The 23,655-nt window shown below is 40.5% G+C and overlaps 1 protein-coding gene across 1 annotated transcript; it reads left to right on the forward strand.

The window, feature by feature from the left end:
- Window positions 1-232: 232 nt before the first annotated feature.
- LOC106562076 (BDNF/NT-3 growth factors receptor) lies at window positions 233-22,753 on the forward strand. The gene is made up of 18 exons (XM_014126631.2): window positions 233-1,294; window positions 2,749-2,823; window positions 2,933-3,004; window positions 4,784-4,852; window positions 4,961-5,121; window positions 5,374-5,510; window positions 6,446-6,578; window positions 7,005-7,316; window positions 7,686-7,706; window positions 10,352-10,360; window positions 12,233-12,267; window positions 12,376-12,475; window positions 12,711-12,899; window positions 13,403-13,533; window positions 13,833-14,005; window positions 15,629-15,869; window positions 19,664-19,822; window positions 20,487-22,753. The coding sequence occupies exons 1-18, from the start codon at window positions 1,089-1,091 to the stop codon at window positions 20,670-20,672; spliced, it is 2,409 nt and encodes an 802-aa protein (XP_013982106.1). The 5' UTR covers window positions 233-1,088; the 3' UTR covers window positions 20,673-22,753.
- The last annotated feature ends 902 nt before the right edge of the window (window positions 22,754-23,655 follow it).

A 23,655-nucleotide genomic window follows, 5' to 3' on the forward strand; every position in this document is an offset into this window, starting at 1 on the left:
GAATTTGTTCTTAACTGACTTGCCTAGTTAAATAAAATATGCTTAACATAGCTTTGACAAATTACGACTATTTCGATTGAAGCACCAGTATTTCTGTCTTTTTTTTCCTCGGATGGAAGACCCATTTGAAGCACACACACAAACATATATATTGTTTAATAATTTTTCGTAGATGCAGCCCGTCTTGTGCGTCAAACTGCACGTCACACTCGTAATGGCCATCCATGGAGCTGTGGTATTGTTGGAAAAAGCACTCTGTAGGCCTATAGACCGAGGTTGTCGGTATGCAGAATAAAATTGGCACGTCAAACATTACAAATAGAGGTAATATAATTCAATTTTAACCAACTGTGGTATTATAAGATAATGGTGTAGGTAGGCCGTCAATGTAAATACGAATTTGTTCTAAACTGACTTGCATAGTTAAATAAAATAAATAAATGTAGGGCTATAGTTTGGATAACCTATTCCCATCTATTTTTCACAATGTGTACAATAAGCATGCAAATATATAGCTATTGAATAGTCATAACGCTGATAAATGTTGATAAACTGTCAGCAATACAACTCTGTATAAACGCAATTCCAGCGATGACTGGCGGAGATGCGCTCTTCCACAGCGGTAATCAATAGACGAATGCAGGTACCCTGCCTCCTCGCACACGCACTCTGTCGCTATATCACCACGCATTCTGACTCCACCGTGCAGTCTCTTATTTCCATCTCCATCACTACTGCATATGAAGAAGAATCACAAGGATAACGGGTTGCTCCCTCAACATCTGGAGCGCCACGTTTTACCACGCAGAGACAGTAGCTCTGCCTCTGAGAAAGAGACGGGTGAGACGGAGGACGGAGCACTTGACACCTTGCTTCACCGCATCGATATGCAGTAGTGTGATACCAATTCTGCGGAGACATAGAGGCCATTCCATGGCATCCTAATATTACATTGAAGGGATTGCGCATTCGTGATCAAAGGTAGTCTCGTTAGTGGTGCCGAACGGATTAATTTGGCTATAGGACGGGGGAAATTAATAATATCCATATTTGATCAATACCTACCGTGAGATATCGTTGGACCTGCGATGGACTCCAACGTAGGGGAATATGGAATGGCTCGCTTGGGAATCTTTATGGTTTTGATGTGGCTGTGGAGGTTTAGCGCTGCTTGCCCTGCGTTCTGCACTTGCAGCATCTCAAGGATTGCTTGTATCGATCCTGAACCAGGGATCGAGGATTTCCCTATCCTTACGTTAGATGACATAGAAATGGACATCAACATCACCGATATGTAAGTATCGATTAATTAAAATAAATGGCTACGCCATTGCAGACATGGAAAACCTACAATGAACGGTTCATGTTTTTAAGCAAACCAATGTGAGATTTCTCAAACAAATAAATACAAAAACATCTAAGGTGTATCACAAAATAAGGTGTATTTACTTTGCCATACTATATAGGCTGTTCATCTCATGTTTTCAGTTTCGTATGGAGACAGCCTACCCTAAGCAACAATAAAAAAAATAAGTAGGCTATAGCTGCAGCATATAATAGTGTAGGATAATTATCATGCTAAGGGGGGGGTGGTTCGAGCGTGCGTGTCAGGTGGTGGGGCACGCGTTGTTGGGAATATTTGGAATAGGCTATTTTTCGCTAGAAACCAGGCCCTGGCAGGGATAGTGCTAATGATATTTAGTGGGGATAATGGCATGATGGCTGCCGTGGCTCCAACATGCAGAGACCTGGGGGAAGCAAGAAAAAACACGAAGGAAAACAATGTCAGATAAATTAGCCAAATCACGATTATAATGGGCTAGCCAACGTAACAGACTCAGCACAGACTCGGGTCTATGTCGCCCCCACAAAATACCCATCGTAGCAATCGATGCCGCACGAAGTGGTTCTTGTAAATATCAAACACGTTAGCACACAGTCACAGTGGTATCTGTATAAAACACAGGTTTAAAGCCATTTATTAGGTTTAGGCTACAATTGTTGAAGTACCAGAGCTGGACTGGATGAGTTTATTTGATAGACAATAAACAGATAATGCATGTGCGGAGAAAACAATGCATTACCACTGCATGTTGTTGGTGATAAGTGTTACTCTAGTTCATCAGGCCTATTAGCTAACGCAGCATATGTTTAGATGTACCATATTTCAGTACAGTAGGCCTATTGCATATATCCATAAGGTGTATAGTATTGTGCCTGAAACCTATATTGCTCCTGGGCAGATGCAGATAGTGAGAGAACTAACACCACCAGCATGCAAAGGCCATAGCCTACATCTAGACAGGGTGGTGTTGTACTTAACTGTGTCCTCTCATACCATCCATAGCTTAATCAAAGGTAAACCTTAATTGATGATGGTCTACTGGCCTATTACCTTGGCATGCAAAGCATTTTCATTCATTATTATGAATATTTAGCATTAATAATTAATTCTAAGCATATATGAATATTACATGAACAACCATCACCCATCCAGGTGTTGTATACTCTAGTGTAAAGAGATATCAATCATCCTAGCTGTTTTAAACAGTAGATATTAGCCGAGTGTCCAAAGACACACCAGTTTGTACCGCTATCAAATCTATTATGAAGAGAAGCTACAGATTCCAACAAAACAGTTCAGAAACCTGTGAAACTGCCCAAAATCAACATGATGGCCAAATACTATATTTCCATTATTTTTGTGATAACAATCATTTGTAATTATTTTGTGTTGAACTTTTACAGATACATTGCAAATCAAAACAGACTATTTGACATCAATGACAACAGCTTGAAGTACTACTCAAATCTCAGAAATTTGTAAGTATTAGTATTACGCGAGGTTATGATCCAGACTATGTTATGGTTGAACTATATTAATATGTAATTGTGACTAAAAATAACACATTCACTCCCCCACTCCGAACAGAACTGTGACAAATACGAGATTGACTTCTATCTCATCACAGGCCTTTTTCAACAATACAAGACTTCAATATCTGTAAGTACTGTATAGTCTTTGATTAATCCTCAGTTTGGTGTTTTTCTTATCTTCCTCCTCACAGATGTAGCTAATGTACGTTCAAAGAGCAAATGTAGGGCCCCCAAGCCAATCAAAACAATTAAGCCCAATTTATATTATAGACTATGTAGATTCTTACAGATGTAGGATCTTAATTTGGATCTTAATTTATATATTGTTTTGCTGAGAATGTTCCTACACAGTAGGAAATGCAAACTTGTAGTGTATTTGAGTTTTAAATAGGCTTCTAAACGGTGTGTTTTCCACTTTGAAACTTGATTTTCCCTAATGAAATATGTATTAACCCCTCCAAAAATGTCCATTAATTATAATCCACATAATAATTAACATTTCCTGTTGCTGAAGGATTATTTTCCTGCTGTAGCAAACTGTCTCAAATGAAGATTCTACATCTGTACTAACCTTACAGTGAAGCCTTGCAGTCAACACTTCTAATGTGGTAATTCTTGTCCAAATCTGCATGGATTGGCATGATAATGTCGACTACAGTCAAAGGAGCTGGTTCAAGCACATACAGTTTAGCCTCATGGCTGGGTAACGGGACGACACGCTCAGCAAACAGTGAGAAGCAGTTAACGGCCTGACTATATTATTTTGTTAATGCATAGTTAAAAGGTGCTAGGTGCAAAACAAGTGAAAGTGATAGAGAAAATAGAGCAAGCATTCTGTTCCAAAGTCACATGCGTTTTCATTTTAGTTTAATCACACACACACTGATTTTGGATTGAGTTCAGTATATACAGGTAACTGCCAAAAGAAAGGAAACTCGAGGAAATGAGGGATACAAAAGTACATTGAAAGCAGGCGCTTCCACACAAGTGTGGTTCCTGAGTTAATTAAGCAACTAACATCCCATCATGCTTAGGGTCATGTATAAGTGCCCAGTTGCCCATTATTTAGGCTACCATGGCTAGAAGAAGAGGTCTGTGACTTTGAAAGAGGGGTCTCAAATGAGCATAGGGGGTTTAAATGGTTGTGTGTGTGTGTGTGTGTGTGTGTGTGTGTGTGTGTGTGTGTGTGTGTGTGTGTGTGTGTGTGTGTGTGTGTGTGTGATCTCAACCTGGTGTCACAGACGTATGGGAGATTCTGGAGTAGCACCTGGTGTTTTTAATCACAAAACACCAAATTATGGAATTTCTCTTGGAAAATGGTGTCGCATCCCTCCAGTAGAGTTCCAGACAGTGCTTGACTTGGGCAGGAGCCCACCGGAGCTGAGTACCGGCACCTCAAATGTTCTACTGCTTGAGCTCCTGTTCCTCTTATAGAATATTAACTCAAAAGTATTGTGGAGCTCCTGCAATGAATTGTAAACAATACCAGCACCCACTTCAGTCCAAGTCAAGCACTGGTTCCAGACACTTGTAGAATCTATGTCAAGGAGCATAGGAGCTGTTCTGGCATCTCAATGCCATATTTTCATTTAACTAGGCAAGTCAGTTAAGAACAAATTCTAATTCTAATTTCCTAGTTAACCCACTAGGAACAGTGGGTTAACTGCCTTGTTCAGCGACAGAACAACAGATTTTTACCTTGTCAGCTCAGGGATTCAATCTAGCAACCTTCCGGTTACTAGCCCAACACCCTAACCACTAGGCTACCTGCCACCCCAAAGATACTTTATGTTGGTGTTTCCTTTATTTTGGAAGTTACCTGTACATTGATAACATTAGTTATGTCAGTCTGACCTACAATAGTTGGTTTATTGTAACATTTCTGATTTATTATTTTGACTCGTAGGAATCTGAGAGACAATAACTTGTCAACACTCTCTTGGAAAACATTCCAAAACTTAAACATGACATCTTTGTAAGTACCTATCCCTATTTACTATTTTATGTCATGTAATTCTTATTTTAAAGTGCAATGTCTATGAATGTGTGTGTGTGTTAATGCTCTGTTTTCTTCCCCCTCTAGTCCTCTCCTGTCTGGTAACCCTCTGAAGTGTGTATGTGAGAACATGTGGATCAAACTGAGGCTGCAAGAGGACATTGACAGTACAGAGAGTCAAGAGCTGAAATGCATAGATGACAAAGCAGTGAGGAGGGCCATCTCCAGATTCTCTCCCCCTGATTGTGGTAATGTCAACCCCAGAGAAAGACAGGCATACAGACGGGGAACTACACTAAACATGTTGTGACAAAACAGAGAGAGAGAAAGCTTGTGTACGTGTGGAACATTGACGAGCATACTAGAATGACAATGTATTGCTTTGACTTTTCTTTTCAAATAGTCAGTAAACAGCATGAAGTAGAAATCAAGTGAAGGTCACTTAGGTGCAACTTGTACAGTAAAACAACATTGTTAAAGGTTCTGTTTACGTTTGACAGAGGCTCCCGCAGCGGAGGTCAGTCCCTCTATCATCAAAATGACAGAGGGAAGTGATGGCAGAGCAGTGTGCAGTGCAACAGGGTCTCCTGCCCCTGACATCTTGTGGAATATTGACAGTTTGTTTACCATCACTAAGGTAAGATGATGATCTTTGTTTTGGTATATTATGACACAACCCTCTGACTATTACTAGGGCTAGGAGTTGTTCCTGATGAGGTCATGTGGGCAGGGAAAAACTCTTGGCTTTGTATCTTATGCACTTTCCTCAACTGACACCTTAACACTTGCAACAACAAAAAATTACCCCCTTTTTCTCCCCAATTTCGATCTTGTCTCATCGCTGCAACTCCCCAATGGGCTCAGGAGGCAAAGGTCAAGTCACCGACAAACCGCGCATCTTAACACCCGCCCACTTAACCCGGAAGCCAGCCGTACCAATGTGTCAGAGGAAACACTGTTCAACTGATGACCGAGGTCAGCCTGCAGGCTGCCGGCCCGCCACAAGGAGTCGCTAGAGTGCGATGAGCCAAGTCAAATCAAATTTTATTGGTCACATTCACGTGTTTATCAGATGTTATTGCGGGTGTAGCGAAATGCCCTCCCCCCGGCCAAACCCTCCCCTAACCTTGACGACACTGGGCCAATTGTGCGCCACCCTATGGGACTCCCGATCACGGCTGGTTGTGATATAGTCCAGGATGGACCCGGGTCTGTAGTGACGCCTCTAGCACTGCAATGTCTTAGACCGCTGCGCCACTCAGGAGGCCCCATAGCACTCAATTTTATGTTTGTTTTTCTTTTTTTACATGAAACTTGTTAAGTTTTTACCCTTTCAATACGTAAAGAACATTATCATTTTATTATTATAATAACAGCACATTACTCCATACTTTTAGGCGTTTTATAACATACAGCGTTAAATATTTAAACTCCAGATGTTTCACTATGATCACAATGATTTGTTATTAACTGTATTGACTGTGTAATACATGTTAATATTACTAATAATGCTAAAGCTAATAATGCTTATGCTCATCATGACATTGCTAATATTGCTAAATGTATTTATAGATCAATGTCTTGGAGCTGGAGAGCAATCTGACACTGTTAGGTCTCTCGCCTTCGGACAACGGCAGAGTGATCACTTGCAATGTTGAGAACGTAGTCGGCCAAACCGAGGCTTACCTCCAACTCAACATCCTCTGTAAGGACGTGTTCTGTTGTGTTGAGTGCCTATACCATTTTTTTGGTTTATTTTAGTCTGCCACTGTGGTTACAAAATGTAAAATGCCATTTTCACTGATTCTACAGTGTAATTTTATCCTGGATCTGTAGCATCCTAGTATTGGTTATCTACATTCTGAAAGACCACCTCTGGTGGTTCTGTGTCCTTACTGAAATGATAGTATTGCTCAACAATCTGATTGACTCTACATGTCTCCTGTCACCTTACCATACTGTACTCCTCCTTCTGTTTAGCTCCTGGTTGCCCTCAATGCCCTACCATACTCTCCCTCCTGTCTAGCCCCCTTACCCCAGTATCCCACTGCATTCCTCCAGTCCTCCTTCCTCATGTCTAGCACCCACTCCCAGTACCCTGTGACTATTCTTCCTGTTGTCTCTGTGTCAGTTCGCCCCACTATCCTGGAGCTGCTGGAGCCATTGCGCCTCCACCACTGGTGTATCCCCTTCAGTGTGACCGGAAACCCCAAGCCCGAGCTACGGTGGTACCACAAGGACCAAGAGCTCCACGAACAGGAGTACATCAAGACCGAGATCCACGAGAGCACAGGGAGCGTTCACCACGGCTGCCTGAAGCTTGTCAACCCGACTCACATCCACAATGGGCAGTATACGCTGGTGGTCAGGAACGAGTACGGGGAGGATCGTAAAGAAATCGACGCCCACTTCCTGCTCCCGCCAGACACAGACTACGATACAGGTCTCACTGCAGTTTAGTTTATAGTTACTGTAATTCTGTATAAGATGTTATCTGTATGTAAGTTGTTTTTAGACTCTCTGAAAAAATCGGTGATATGTAGAACCCTCTAGGACCATCAAAAAAACATTTCAAGTCAAATAAAACTCTTTTTGGTTCCAAATAGCACCAATTCAAGAGTTCTATGTGGAACCAAAAAGGGTTCTATATGACCTGAAAATTGTAACTTTTTTTCAGAGGTTTCCTACCGGAACAAATGGTTCAACATAGCATCTTTTTTTTCTGAGAATATTCTTTTTTTTTTAATGTAGCATGGTATGTGTAATCGATGTTTATGAATAACATGTAAATTCCCTTTTTCACTTATTTCAGAACCGCCATATACCTACCCTTGTAAGTATTTCTTAAGACATTGCAATTTTGCAAAGAATTACAATTCTAAAACGTCCCGTTACAAAGACAAGTATATATGTGTTTTTCTCTTGACATGACATGAAATAACTGTCCAGTGTTTCTCGATTTCTATGAAATATGACGTATAATTAATTACAATATGAGTGAAATAGATTTCCTTCCAAATTTTTTCAATTAAGAATGTTAAAAAGCAGCTTTTCTGTGTTGGAATGGTGTGGGCGTACCTCAACAACAGAATGGTGTGGGCGTATACCAATCCTAAAAAATATTCACGCAAGTAGACCACCGATTGGCCTTTCTGCAATTATCCTCTGAGGAAATTGCAAGCATTTTTTTTAAAAGGTCTGTTTGACATAGAAGTTTGAGGTGTTCCCCCCTCCCCCCCCCCCTCCAAATTATGCTTTGGCAACATACAGTATGAGTATAGCACGAGTCAACAACATTATTTAGGTATGAGTTAACAGAATATTAACTTTTTAAAAGTGAGATTTTTACTGGACAGTTACTTTAATTTTAAATATCCAACGCAGCCATTTTTTTTGTTATCTCAATATCAAATCATTTTGGGATACAATTACGTACCTTACTGTGAATGTTTTCAATTTAAATTGTCAAAAAGAAACAAACATTGCTCTTTGCTAAGAAGCTATTTCTCAAGCAAGAATTTTGCGGGGACTGTCTGGGAGTGGTCTGAGCTGGGAAGGGAAAACTGAAAACTAGCTGTTATTGATAGAGGTTTGGAACTGTTTCTTATTGGTCTGTTAACTCATTTACCACCTGGTGATGTCACCAGTCAGGCCAACACCATCCCACAAAACAGTCAAAAGATTTTAGACGTTTTTTTTCAAACAGCTCTTACACTAAAAGGTAATTATCATAAATTTCACAATTTTACAGTATTATTCCAACATTGTGTGTGTGTATACAGTGCATTCTGAAAGTATTCAGACTCCTTGACTTTCTCCACATTCTGTTACATTGCAGCCTTATTCTAAACTTGATGAGGAAATGTTTTGATTGATTAAATCTACACACAATATCCCATAATGACAAAGTGAAAACAGGTTTTTAGAAAACTTAGCACATTTATTTAAAAAAATGACACCTTATTCACAAGTATTCAGACCCTTTGACATGAGACTTGAAATTGAGTTCAGGTGCATCCTGTTTCCATTGATCATCCTTGAGATGTTTCTACAACTTGATTGGAGTCCACCTGTGGTAAATTCAATTGATTGGACATGATTTGGAATGACACACACCTGTCTATATAAGTTCCCACAGTTGACAGTGCATGTCAGAGCAAAAACCAAGCCATGAGGTCGAACAAATTGTCCCTTGAGCTCCAAGACAGGATTCTGTTGAGGCACAGATCTGGGGAAGGGTACCAAAACATTTCTGCAGCATTGAAGGCCCCCAAGAACAGTGGCCTCCATCATTCTTAAATGGAATAAGTTAAGAAACACCAAGACTCTTCCTAGAGCTGGCCGTCCGGCCAAACTGAGCAATCGGGGGAGCAGGGCCTTGGTCAGGGAGGAGAACAAGAACCCAATAATCACTCTGACAGAGCTCCAGAGTTCCTCTGTGCGATGGGAGAACCTTCCAGAAGGAGAACCATCTCTGCAGCACTCCACCAGTCAGGTCTTTATGGTACAGTGGCCAGGCAGAAGCCACTCCTCAGTAAAAGGCACATGACAGCCTGCTTGGAGATTGCCAAAAGGGAAAGGCACCTAAATGACTCTGACCATGAGAAACAAAATTCTCCGGTCTGATGAAACCAAGATTGAACTCTTTGGCCTGAATGCCAAGCGTCACGTCTGGAGGAAACCAGGCACCGCTCATCACCTGGCCAATACCATCCCTACGGGGAAGCATGGTGGTAGCAGCATCATGCTATGGGGATCTTTTTCAGCGGCAGGGACTGGGGGACTAGTCAGGATTGATGGATAGAGCAAAGTAAACCTGCTCCAGAGCGCTCAGGACCTCAGACTGGGGTGAAGGTTCACCTTCCAACAGGACAATGACCCTAAGCACACAGCCAAGACAACACAGGAGTGGCTTCGGGACAAGTCTCTGAATGTCCTTGAGTGGCCCAGCCAGAGCTTCGGACTTGAACCCAATCGAACATCTCTGGAGAGACCTGAAAATAGCTTTGCGTCGACGCTCCCCATCCAACCTGACAGAGCTTGAGCGGATCTGCAGAGAAGAATGGGAGAAACTCCCCGAATACAGGTGTGCCAAGCTTGTAGCATCATACCCAAGAAGTCTCGAGGCTGTAATCGCTGGCAAAGGTGCTTCAACAAAGGGTCTGAATACTTATGTGAATTTTCAAAAATATCTAAACCTGTTTTTGCTTTGTCATTATGGGGTGTTGTGTGTAGATTGATGAGAAACAATTTAATCAATTTTAGAATAAGGCTGTAACGTAACAAAATGTGGAAAAAGTGAAGGGGTCTGAATACTTCCCGAATGCACTGTATGTATAAAATACAGGAAAATGTAGTTTTTGACTGCGCTGGGCCTTAGGAATAATGACAGATTGATGATCCTGCCTTGTTATTTTCCTTTCCTCTGTCCACTGCTCTTCCTGTGCTGTGGGATGTCATCACCCTGCTGCATCTCAGACACCACTGGTATGTGCTTGAAGTATGAAATCCTGAGGGAACATATTGGATTTGGGGAAAAATCCAGGGTGGCCCAAAAGCTAATAGGGGATAGACAAGCATAATCCATGGAGAAACCTTTCACTGGACAAAATGGCAGTTTCTGGGCCCTGTCTATTACGTAACTTACAGTGCCTTCAGAAAGTATTCATGCCCCTTGAGTTATTCCACATTTTGTTGTTACAGCCTGAATTCAAAATGGATATCAAAGTGAAAACATGTCTATTGAAAATGAAATACAGAAAGATCTAATTTACATAAGTATTCACACCCCTGAGTCTATACTTTGTAGAAGCACGTTTGGCAGTGATTACAGCTGTGAGTCTTTCTGGGGATTGTGCAACATTTGCCCATTATTCTTTAAAAAATTCATACATTTGTCAAATTGGTTGTTGATCATTTCTAGACAACAATTTTCAGGTCTTGCCATAGATCTTGAAGTAATTGAAGTAAACAGTAACTTGGCCACTCAGGAACAACAAAACAAATGTTATTACTTACAAGCCCTTAACGAACTATGCAGTTTTAAGAAAAATAAGTGTTAAGAGGCTATATACAGGGGGTATTGGAACAGAGTCAATGTACGGGAGCACCGGTTAGTCAAGGTAATTGAGGTAATATGTACATGTAGGTAGAGTTAAAATTCACTGTCTTCTTAGTAAGCAACTCCAGTGTAGATTTGGCCTTGTGTTTAAGTTATTGTCCTGCTGAAAAAAAACTCCCCAGCCCTCAACAATTACAAGCATACCCATAACATGATGAAGCCACCACTATGCTTGAGAATATGGAGACTGGTACTAAATAATGTGTTGTATTGGATTTTCCCCAAACATAACACTATGTATTTAGGAAAAAAGTTTATTGCTTTGCCAAATGTTTTGCAATATTACTTTTAGTTCCTTGTTGCAAACAGGATGCATGTTTTGGAATATTTTTATTTTGTACAGGCTTCCTTTTCACTCTGTCAATTGTAGAGTAACTATAATGTTGTTGATCCATCCTCAAACTATGTAACTGTTTTAAAGTCACCGTTGGCCTCATGGTGAAGTCGCTGAGTGGTTTCCTTCCTCTCTGGCAACTGAGTTAGGAAGGACGCCTGCATCTTTGTAGTGACTGGGTTTATTGATACACCATCCAAAGTGTAATTAATCACTTCACCATGCTCAAAGGGATATTCAATGTCTGCTTTTTTTACCCATCTACCAATAGGTGCCCTTCTTTGCGAGGCATTGGAAAACCTCCTTGGTCTTTGTGGTTGAATCTGTCTTTGAAATTCTCTGCTCGACTGAGGAACCTTACTGATAATTGTCTGTGTGGGGTAAAGAGATGAGGTAGTCATTCAAAAATCATGTTAAACACTATTGCGCACAAAGTGAGGCCATGCAACTTATTATGTGACTTGTTAAGCACATTGTTACTCCTGAACTTATTTAGGCTTGACATAACAAAGGGTTTGAATACTTATTGACAAGACATTTCAGCTTCAAATGTTTTATTAATTTGTAAAACTTTCAAGAAAAAAAATCCACTTTGACATTGTGTGGTGTTGGTGTGTAGGCCAAAAAAATCTAAATATAATCCATTTTAAATTCATGCTGTAACACAACCAAACATGTAAAAAGTCAAGGGGTGTGAATACTTTCTGAAGGCACTGTAGCTAACACACCTACTGTCTGGTTACATCACAACCAGACAGTATTTTTAGCATTTGAAAAAATCTAAGTTAATTTTAATGTGAGAGAAGAAATCAGAAGAAATTAGATGATGTACTTTAATGTTTGTATGTCTAATGCTGTTTCATTCTGTTTTAATTATGACCTGTGCTTGGTCTTTTTGTCTCAGACTTACCACTACCCCCAATAGAGGACAGTGTTGCAGTAAGTTAACATACACGTTATAATTTGTCATGCGTTGTTATGTGCATACTATAATGTTGTGCACTGTTATTGGTAAGTATTTTGCATTGTTGAATGGTGTTTTTCCAGGTGTACATAGTGGTGGGGATCGCTGGCGTGGCATTAATTGGATGTGTTCTAATGGTGATCATTCTGAAATACGGAAGAAACTCAAAGTTTGGGATGAAGGGTAAAGATTTCCTTTTTCATCTTAGTTTAGTCATTTTTCAAACCAGTATTGAGACTTGCAGGCATTTGGATAACAATGAACATCTTGTTTTAGATGCACATTTCTACAGTTTTAATTCTATTTAACCCTACCACATTCCAGCTTATGTTCGGCCACATAATAACATACAGAAGTCAAACACTCCTCTCCTCATAATTGTATTTCCTCCCACTGGGGTCCTCCCCTTCCTCCTCAGGCTCCTCCTCAGTCATCAGTAACGACGATGACTCCGCCAGTCCTCTTCATCACGTCTCCAATGGCAACAACACCCCGTCGTCCTCAGAGATGGGCCACGATGCGGTGATCATTGGAATGACAAAGATCCCTGTCATCGAGAACCCACAGTATTTCCGCCAATCTGGCAGCATGCTGAAATCGGACACGTGTGAGTTACCGTGGTGCGGAGGTCTGCTGTTGTTGTAACCCGGTCTTTTTCTGATAAATCCATGACAGGGCCACTTGCGACTGGATGGACTTCATGGCGATGACTTTGGTTGACCTCTTGCCAGATGACTTGCAGTTAATGCTGTAATATCAGACTGTACGGCACAGAGGATGACACTAGACAGACACACACATCTGACTACTTCACTTGTAGCCCTGTAAGAAATGGAGTTCTGTAATGGCTACAATGTCCATACTCGTCTGACAAGCGACCAGAATATCACAGTTTCACTGTTTTTCCTCTATACAGTAGTAGACTAGGGCTGTTAACTTTAGTGTATGTAATGTGTAGGGCCAGGAGTTTTTCCTGACCACTTGACCTGACTAATTCTAACGAGGGCCCAGAGTTTTTCTTGGTCAGTTCACACGATGTTCAGGAAAAACTCAGGCCTCTAGACTTGGGCTTTGTGATAGCCTTACTTCATCTGTCTCTTTACATCCCAGTTGTCCAGCACATCAAGAGACACAACATTGTGCTGAAGCGTGAGCTGGGAGAGGGGGCCTTTGGGAAGGTGTTCCTGGCTGAGTGCTACAACCTGATCCCAGATCAGGACAAGATCCTGGTGGCTGTCAAGGTAAAGTATGGCCATCTATGCATGCCATTTCAAACAATCAACACACACTTAAGTCCAGTTTTTTAAATAAATTTTTAAGAACAGCTAAGTATAAACTATTTTGCTGTTTGTGCTTTTCCCATATGTGAGGATTGTATGTACATTGTTTTGGATAATAGCACGGCAAACAAGTATATTAGGATTTAATCAAATTTTGTAGGAAGGAGACTTTGAAACAATCAACAATCCCATCAATCAATGATTAAATGATGGTGTGCGTGTGCGTGTGCTTGCACGTGCACATGCATCCCTGTCCTCAGACGTTGAAAGAGGCCAGCGAGAGCGGCCGAGCCGACTTCCACCGGGAGGCGGAGCTACTGACCAACCTGCAGCACGAGCACATCGTTACCTTCTACGGCGTGTGTGTGGAGAGTGACCCGCTCATCATGGTGTTTGAGTACATGAAGCACGGCGACCTCAACAAGTTCCTCAGGTATTGTCTTGTGTCCCAATGCCTTTGTGCGTATGTGCGTGTGATTTACGTTTGCCAATTCACGTGTACTGTATTAAAGTACTAACTGACGTAAATACTCCATGTGTGCAATGTGTATGTTTTGTGTCTGTTTTTATCCTTTTACTGTAAGCCAGAGCGCCAAAGACACATTTACATTCTGTGCAAACTTCATGTATAATAAAGGTGTCTAATCTAATCAGTCATGAAAGGTTATGGGGGATTTTGACACATCAGTCAAAAGTTTGGACACCTACACATTCAATAGTTTTTCTTTATTTTTACTATTTCCTACATTGTAGAATAACAGTGAAGAATCAAACTATGACATAACACATATGGAATCATGTAGTAACCAAAAAAGTGTTAAACAAATCAAAATATATTTTACATTTTAGATTCTTCAGAGTAGCCACCCTTTGCCTTGATGACAGCTTTGCATACTCTTTGCATTCTCTCAACCAGCGTCATGAGGTAGTCACCTGGAATGCATTTCAATTAACAGGTGTGCCTTGTTAAAATATAATTTGTGGAATTTCTTTCCTTCTTAATGCATTTGAGCCAATCAATTGTGTTGTGACAAGATAGGGGTAGTATACAGAAGATGGCCCTATTTGGTAAAAGACCAAGTGAATCAAGCCTTCATGGTCGAATTGCTGCAAAGAAACCCCTACTAAAGGACACCAATAATAAGAAGAGACTTGCTTGGGCCAAGAAACACGAGCAATGGACATTAGACCGGTGGAAATCTGTCCTTTGGTCTGATGAGTCCAAATTTGAGATTTGGACTCATCAGAAAGAAAACCGCCATTTCTTTGTGAGACAGAGTAAGTGAACGGATAATCTCCTCGTGTGGTTCCCGCCGTGAAACATGGAGGAGGAGGTGTGATGGTGTGGGGGTGATTGCTGGTGACACTGTCTGATTTATTCAAGGCACACTTAAACAGCATGGCATTCTGAAGCAATATGCCATCCCATATGGTTTGCGCTTAGTGGGACTATCATTTGATTTTCAACAGGACAATGAACCAAAACACACCTCCAGGCTGTGTAATGGCTATTTGACCAACAAGGAGAGTGGAGGTCAGATGACCTGGCCACCACAATCACACAACCTCAACCCAAGTGAGATGGTTTGGGATGAGTTGGATCGCAGTGTGAAGGAAAAGCAGCCAACAAGTGCTCAGCATATGTGGGAACTCCTTCAAGACTGTTGGAAAGTATTCCAGGTGAAGCTGGTTGAGAGAATGCCAAGAGTGTGCGAAGGGTGGCTACTTTGAAAAATCCAAAATATACAATTATATTGATTTGTTTTAACACTTTTTTTGGTTACAAAATGATTCCATATATGTTATTTCATTTTTGATGTCTTCTATTATTCTTCAATGCAGAAAATAGTAAAAATAAAGAAAAACCCTTGAATGACTAGGTGTGTCCAAACTTTTGACTAGTACTGTATGTAAGTGTGATACTTTATTTGAATTGAAACTGGGTAACTGCAATGGAAGCGAATGAGTTTGCACTTATCAGATTAAGTCCTCTTTGTAGTCAATTGTAGATAACTATAGTTAGCATTGTGTTTGACCCACCTGTGTTGTGGTGTAGGTCCCATGGTCCTGATGCAGTGCTGATGGCTGATGGGCAGCACAGCCTGATGGTGGAGCTGACCCAGTCCCAGATGCTGCACATCGCCCAGCAGATCGCTGCAGGCATGGTCTACCTGGCCTCCCAGCACTTTGTCCACAGAGACCTGGCCACACGCAACTGTCTGGTGGGAGAGAACCTGCTCGTCAAGATTGGGGACTTTGGCATGTCCAGGGATGTGTACAGTACCGACTACTACAGAGTGAGTCTGTGGGCATACACACACACACGCACACACACACGCACACACACACACACACACACACACACACACACACACACACACACACACACACACACACACACACACACAAGCAAAACAGAAAGACAGGAATACACTCATGTGTAATTAGAATTTGCTGTTACAGCAATAATTTTAACCACCAATGTTTTAAATCTATTTTTAATGCCATTTAAATGCAAATTCTATAATCTGCATAGAATTGCTGTTTCCATGGTAATAGGGGGCAACAGTGCAAAATGCACTGGCAGTTTTTTTCCCCTGAGCAAGGAGTTCATGCTTGACGTTGCATTTATGCCGTGATGCAAATTTAGCCTTGAATTCTCTATTTTAAGGCCTTTTCAGAGGCAAGCTACTGCTCTTAAAATACCTAGATTCATGAACACGCTTCTCCTTTCTATCCAGTATCTAACCTAGTTCTTATAAAATGAGTGAGGAAAACATTGTCTACCTTAGCAGATAGCCTGGTAGTCTAACCGGCTTCTGTTTTACCCAACTCCTTTGTTGTTGTTATGTCAAATTGGCATGATATTGGCTACTTAAAGCACAAACAGATTGGGCTAACAGGCTAACTGCTATCTGCTACTGTCTAGCTTCTACTAGAACAGTATAGGCAACACTACTGGCTTTAATGCGATTTCATGCCTGCATGGGCCCAAAAATATTTTGGCCAACTCAGGTTGATCTGACAATTCTCACATAGAAACTTAATTGGGAGGACGGATGTTTGATATTCTTTTTACATTTGTGTAAGAAACAATTTTTTTGAAAATCATAATGAGTGTCAATTTTAGGCCCTTTTTAGACCTATACATGCCCCTTGTAAGACTTAATGATCCGTGAACCGTACATGATACAGACAACACCTTGGTGTCATTATCCTCCTAATAGTGTGCTCATTTTTAGAGATATTGTTTTAAACAATATATTCTACAAGTACATCACATTTCTAAAGTGGGCTCTCTGCTACTTTCAAAGTTATGATACATTTTATGAGCACCACCAACACAATGAATGGGGAAATGGATTCAAAGGGAACTCCCTCTGCTGGTGATTTGCTGAATGTGCAATCCTACAGGAGGGCTGTGATTGGTTAATGACATACAATGTCAATTTCTTTGTATAAAATTGATGATTTCTTCAAAAGTACCAGAGAGCCCACTCTGGAAAGTTGATGTTTGAATAGTATATTGTTCCAAACAATGTCTAAAAATGAGCAAAAGCAAAAAGGTTACTTTTGAGATATTATTCATATTTTTTATGTTGAATAAATTAATGGGAATTTTATTTCAGAATATAGATATACTCCATGTTTTAGAGCACACATTATAAGGAGTAAAATGACAAGATTATTCACAAATCATTTGTTTCTTACAAGAGGCATGTATAGGTCTAAAAAGGGCCTAAAACTGATACTTTCATCATTTATATACAGTACCAAGTCAAAGGTTTGGACACACCTACTCATTCAAGGGTTTTTCTTTATTTTTACTATTTTCTACCTTGTAGAATAATAGTGAAGACATCAAAATTATGAAATAACACATATGGAATCATGTAGTAACCAAAAAAGTGTTAAACAAATCAACATATATTTGAGATTCTTCCACCCTTCCACCCTTTACTTGATGACAGCTTTGCACACTCTTGGCATTCTCTCAACCAGCTTCATGAGGTAGTCACCTGGAATGCATTTCAATTAACAGGTGTGCCTTGTTAAATTAATTTGTGGAATTTCTTTCCTTAATGCGTTTGAGTCAATCAGTTGTTGAGACAAGGTAGCGGTGGTATACAGAAGATGGCCCTATTTGGTAAAAGACCAAGTGCATATTATGGCAAGAACAGCTCAAATAAGTAAAGAGAAATGACAGTCCATCATTACTTTAAGACATGAAGATCAGTCAGTGTGGAAAATTTCAAGAACTTTGAACGTTTCTTCAAAAGCAGTCGCAAAAACCATCAAGCGCTATGATGAAACTGGCTCTCATGAGGACCACCACAGAAAAGGAAGACCCAGAGTTCCCTCTTCTGCAAAGGATGTTCATTAGAGTTACCAGCCTCAGAAATTGTAGCCCAAATAAATCTTTCAGAGTTCAAGTAACAGACACATCTCAACTGTTCAGAGGAGACTGTGTGACTCAGGCCTTCATGGTTAAATTGCTGCAAGGAAACCACTACTAAAGGACACCAATAAGAAGAAGAGACTTGCTTGGGCCAAGAAACAGGAGCAATGGACATTAGACCGGAGGAAATCTGTCCTTTGGTCTGAGTCCAAATTTGAGATGTTTAGTTCCAACCCCCATGTCTTTGAGACTCATAGTAGGTGAACAGATGATCTCCACATGTGTGGTTTCCATTGTGAAGCATGGAGGAGGTGTGATGATGTGGGGGTGCTTTGCTGATGACACTGTCTGTGATTTATTTAGAATTCAAGGCACACTTAACCAGCATGGCTACCACAGCATTCTGCAGCGATACGCCATCCCATCTGGTTTACGCTTAGTGGGACTATCAATCGTTTTTCAACAGGACAATGACCCAACACAGCTCCAGGCTGTGTAAGAGCTATTTGATCAAGGAGTGTGATAGAGTGCTGCATCAGATGACCTGGCCTCCACAATCACCCGACCTCAACCCAATTGAAATGGATTAGGATGAGTTGGACCTGCAGAGTGAAGGAAAAGCAGCCAACAAGTGATCAGCATATGTGGGAACTCTTTCAAGACTGTTGGAATAGCATTCCAGGTGAAATCTGGTTGAGAGAATGCCAAGAGTGTGCAAAAGCCATCATCAAGGCAATGGGTGGCTACTTTGAAGAATCTAAATAATAAGATATATTTTGATTTGTTTAACACTTTTTTGGTTACTATATGATTCCATATGGGTTATTTCATAGTTGTGATGTCTTCTATTATCCTACAATGTAGAAAATAGTCAAAATAAATAAAAATCCTTGAATGAGTAGGTGTGTCCAAACTTTTGACTGGTAGAGAGTGTGTGTGTGTGTATGTATGTATATATATATATATATTTATTTATTTATTTTCCTTTTTTTAAAGCATGTTAAACCTTCCTCCCAATTATGTTTTTATGTGAGAATTGCCAGAACAATCTCTTTTACCAAAAATATTTTTGCGCCATGCTGGCATTATCTTAAAGAGCAACTGAACACGTCAATTGGCACGTGTGTTTTTCTGTTGCTCATTAGAAAAACAAGATTTCATTTTCAAGATTGTCCCCCATGAGACACTGTAGATGCAGAAGAAGTCTATTTAATTTCCTCATAATCTTCAGAATGAATCTAAAATAACTCAAGAAATCTGTAATTAATTTAGACGTTTTTTGCAGAGGATGTTTTAGTTGCGCGATTTCACATCGAACTAAGGTGTTTGGTGCAGTATTTCTGAAGTAACGCACGGTTGTTCCAAACTCCATTTTAGGCGAGACTGACTTTATGACCAAAATTATCCTATTACACTTTGTAGTCAATTTTGACACTAGAATAACTGTTCATGACTCAAATCGATGCCATGTAGGCCGTTTTCAAAGGGATTTGTTGCTTTTTAAAGGCAGTTGCTCAGATTTGGCTCTTAGATCCAGACTTGTTCTGTGTCCAAGTCAGCCCCAGGCCTGGGGTCTATGTAGACTACAGTGCCCTCTGCTGCTTCCTGGCCCTCCCTCGGGAGAATCAATACAAAACAGATGAATGTAACTGAGTGTAAATGGTTCTTGATGTTTCCTTTGTCTGTTTCCAGGTGGGTGGTCACACCATGCTGCCCATCCGCTGGATGCCTCCAGAGAGCATCATGTACCGGAGGTTCACCACGGAGAGTGATGTCTGGAGTCTCGGCGTGGTCCTCTGGGAGATCTTCACCTATGGGAAGCAGCCCTGGTACCAGCTCTCCAACAATGAGGTCAGTAGTCTCTTATCACAGACAGGCAGCACTCTTGAGATTTGGTTCTGGTTTCCGAAGATTACAAGGTCTTAAGACACAAACTCAAACCTTTCCTACAGCAGATTGACTACACTGGTATCATAGCACCTGAGCTCCAATGATGAGACTTATCGTCAACTTCAAATACATCAGTCTTCTGTAGTCTCCATTTTTCTAATCTTAGTTACAGTATATCACATTTGTATTGTCCATATACATTGACTGTACAAAACATTAGGAACACCTGTTCTTTCCATGACACGGCGTGACCAGGTGAATCCAGGTGAAAGCTTTGATCCCTTATTGATGTCACTTGTTAAATCCACTTCAATCAGTGTAGATGAAGGGCAGGGGATGGGTTAAAGAAGGGGGTGGGGTTTGCAATGCAATATTAGGAAGGTGTTCCTAATGTTTTATTCTCTGTGTAGATTTTGATGCGTTATGAATATACATTTTCTGGAAATCTATTAGATGAAACCAAGGCTAATACGTCTGAGTCTAAAAAACATATCACCTTGGTTAACCTCACTTTGTTTAGATGCTGTTATCATGTGAGCAATGGCTTCCTTAATTGCCCCTGAGGGAATAAATAGTTGAATTGAACTGAATTTCAATTGCATTGTGGTGGTGACACTTTATGCAGGTGATCGAGTGTATCACCCAGGGGCGCGTGCTGCAGCGGCCGCGTTCCTGTCCAAAGGAGGTGTACGACCTGATGCTGGGATGCTGGCAGAGAGAGTCCTACATGAGACTGAACATCAAGGAGATCCACAGCCTGCTCCAGAGCCTGGCCAAGGCCTTGCCTGTCTACCTGGATATACTGGGCTGAGTGAGTCTGGGCAGGTGTATGGGTGGGGGGGTGAGGGGGAGTTGTGTGTGTGTGTGAGTATGTGTGTGTGTGTGCGTGCATGTGTGAGCATATGTGTTTGCGTGTGTGCCCGACTGTGCTGACTGTGCTTCTGCCTCCTCATCACATAGAGAAAAGCCTTAAATTTGATTGAGATTTCCTTTCCGTCTCCATTTGAAGATACTCTTAGGACCAGTTTCTCAAACCCAGATTAAAATAATCCAGGAGTAGGCCCAATTCTGATTTAGTTCATCAAGAGCTAAAAATGATTTAATGAACATCTATTAACCTTGAATTGCATACTGCTGGACTGTGACGGGAACTTTTTAAATGAAGTTTAACCATAGTCCAACAATAATTGAGGCCATGTCCATGAAACCAAATGATCAGTAATCTTGATTAAATTGTAATCTGGGTCTGCGAAACAAATCATTAACTGTATTATTGTACTCTTGTACACTGTAATTGCTGGGGATGAACAAAGGGAAAATGACTGTGTCAAAATTATCATGGACAATGTATGGACACGTGCCAACATGGATAGAGCTTTTCCTTGTTCCTCCTAACATGAGGAACATCTCATGTGGAGCGACATATAAAGTCCAAGTAATACTTTTTTTTTAAACCCATTGCAATGAAGTAAGGCTTGCCGCTTATATAAGTGTCATGGACTATTTTTATGATGTGAGAACTTTCTTATTGATGTCAGGTGCTTTTGACTCTGTTGTTTTCATGTTACCACTTTACATTTTGATTGGTGACTGAATTCTGTCATCATGGCCAACCAGTCCAGAGCTGTGGAGTTGATTATGATGGTACTTGAAGGGTACCTCTTAGGACTTATAATGACTTCATATCACATTAATAACCCATATATACCACAGTATAAAAAAACAAACATCCATTCGTGAAATGCTTATGTACTGCTTATATATGGTTATTCATGTGTTATAAAGTCTATGTAGGTACCCTCAGTCTAGAGAGAAAAAGAGCCATCCATCCACACAACACAACACCGTTAAACCCCTGAGTGTTACTATACATATACATATGTGCATATTACAAAAACACTTTTAAATGTTATAAAAATAAGGATTTACCTTTTAAAACATATGGGCATTCTCTATGCCATATTTATATTTCATTTTTCAGAATTATTTTCTTTTTTTAAATGAATATTTCAGGTTGTGGTTCATTATCAGTGGTATTTTCTATCTGATTCTATTTTGCTAGATACTGACATTGTCCATTTCCATGTAGAAGGTCTTGGTGTTTTTGAATGTGGTTAGTATGCACTACACATGTCACAATCTTGACTGGATAACTAAAGCACAGTGAATAAGGACCGTCCCAGCATTAAGTTGGAACAGGGAGGAATTTGAGTTGCCTCAACTCAAACCAAAGCAGTAACAAAGTTGACCATACTGTAGCATAGAATAACATTGTCATTTTGTTTTGTCATTTGTGAAGAGCACATTCACCAGCAATGGCTTAGAGAGAGCATCGTTTTATCCTCTACTGTATAAATCTATTGGAGGCCCAGAAATCTACTACACTGTTTGTTTTGCATTTTCGAAGGCAGCTTTATAAATGCCGTGGATGTTGTTGAGGTCGACGTTGATAAGATGTTTCAGTATATTGAAGCTAATAGGAAATGATGGATTTAGCCTTTTAAGGATATTTGATTTATTTCAGCTGTATTTGTGGGGAATCAACAGTGACACTGCTTTAGTTTTCACCCTAGAGTTAGAAAAGACCACTGGTAAAATACCCCTATTCAGCGATTTATGCACTTAAATTACTAATTGACTTGTTTACATTATGTATAGCATATTATTTGGAACCAGGGTGTGGAATTCTAATCTTATATTTATTGATATACAGTACCAGTCAAAAGTTGACACACCTACTCATTCAGGGCTTTTTCTTTATTTTCTACATTGTAGAATAATTGAAGACAAACTATGAAATAACACATATGGAATCATATAGTAACCAAAAAAGTGTTAAACAAATCAAAATATATTTTAGATTCTTCGAAGGAGCCACCCTTTGCCTTGATGACAGCTTTGCAAACTCTTGGCATTCTCTCAAACAGCTTCACCTGGAAGGCTTTTCCAACAGTCTTGAAAGAGTTCCCACATATGCTGAGCACTCTTTTGCTGCTTTTCCTTCACTCTGCGGTCCAACTCATCCCAAACCATCTCACTTTGGTTGAGGTCGGGTGATTGTGGAGGCCAGGTCATCTGATGCAGCACTCCAGCACACTCCTTCTTGATCAAATAGCCCTTACACAGCCTGGAGGTGTGTTGGGTCATTGTCCTGTTGAAAAACAAATGATAGTCCCACTAAGTGCAAACCAGATGGGATGGCGTATCGCTGCAGAATGCTGTGGTAGCCATGCTGGTTAAGTGTGCCTTGAATTCTAAATAAATCACTGACAGTGTCACCAGCAAAGCACCCCCACATCATCACACCTCCATGATTCACAGTGGGAACCACACATGCGGAGATCATCTGTTCACCTACTATGTGTCTCACAAAGGCCTGATTCACGCAGTCTCCTCTGAACAGTTGATGTGTCTGTTACTGGAACTCTGTGAAGCATTTATTTGAGTTGCAATTTCTGAGCCTGGTAACTAATGAACATCCTCTGCAGCAGAGGTAACTCTGGGTTTTCCTTTCCTGTGGCGGTCCTCATGAGAGCCAGTTTCATCATAGCGCTTGATGGTTTTTGTGACTGCACTTGAAGAAACATTCAAAGTTCTTTGATATTTTCCTCATTGACTGTCCTTCATGTCTTAAAGTAATGATGGACTGTTGTTTCTCTTTGGTTATTTGAGCTGTTCTTGCCATAATATGGACTTGGTATTTTACCAAATAGGGCTATCTTCTGTATACCACCCATACCTTGTCACAACACAACTGATTAGCTCAAAAGCATTAAGAAGGAAAAATATTCCCA

Source organism: Salmo salar, chromosome ssa01 (assembly GCF_905237065.1).
Source record: "Salmo salar chromosome ssa01, Ssal_v3.1, whole genome shotgun sequence".
Taxonomy (NCBI): Eukaryota; Metazoa; Chordata; class Actinopteri; order Salmoniformes; family Salmonidae; genus Salmo; species Salmo salar.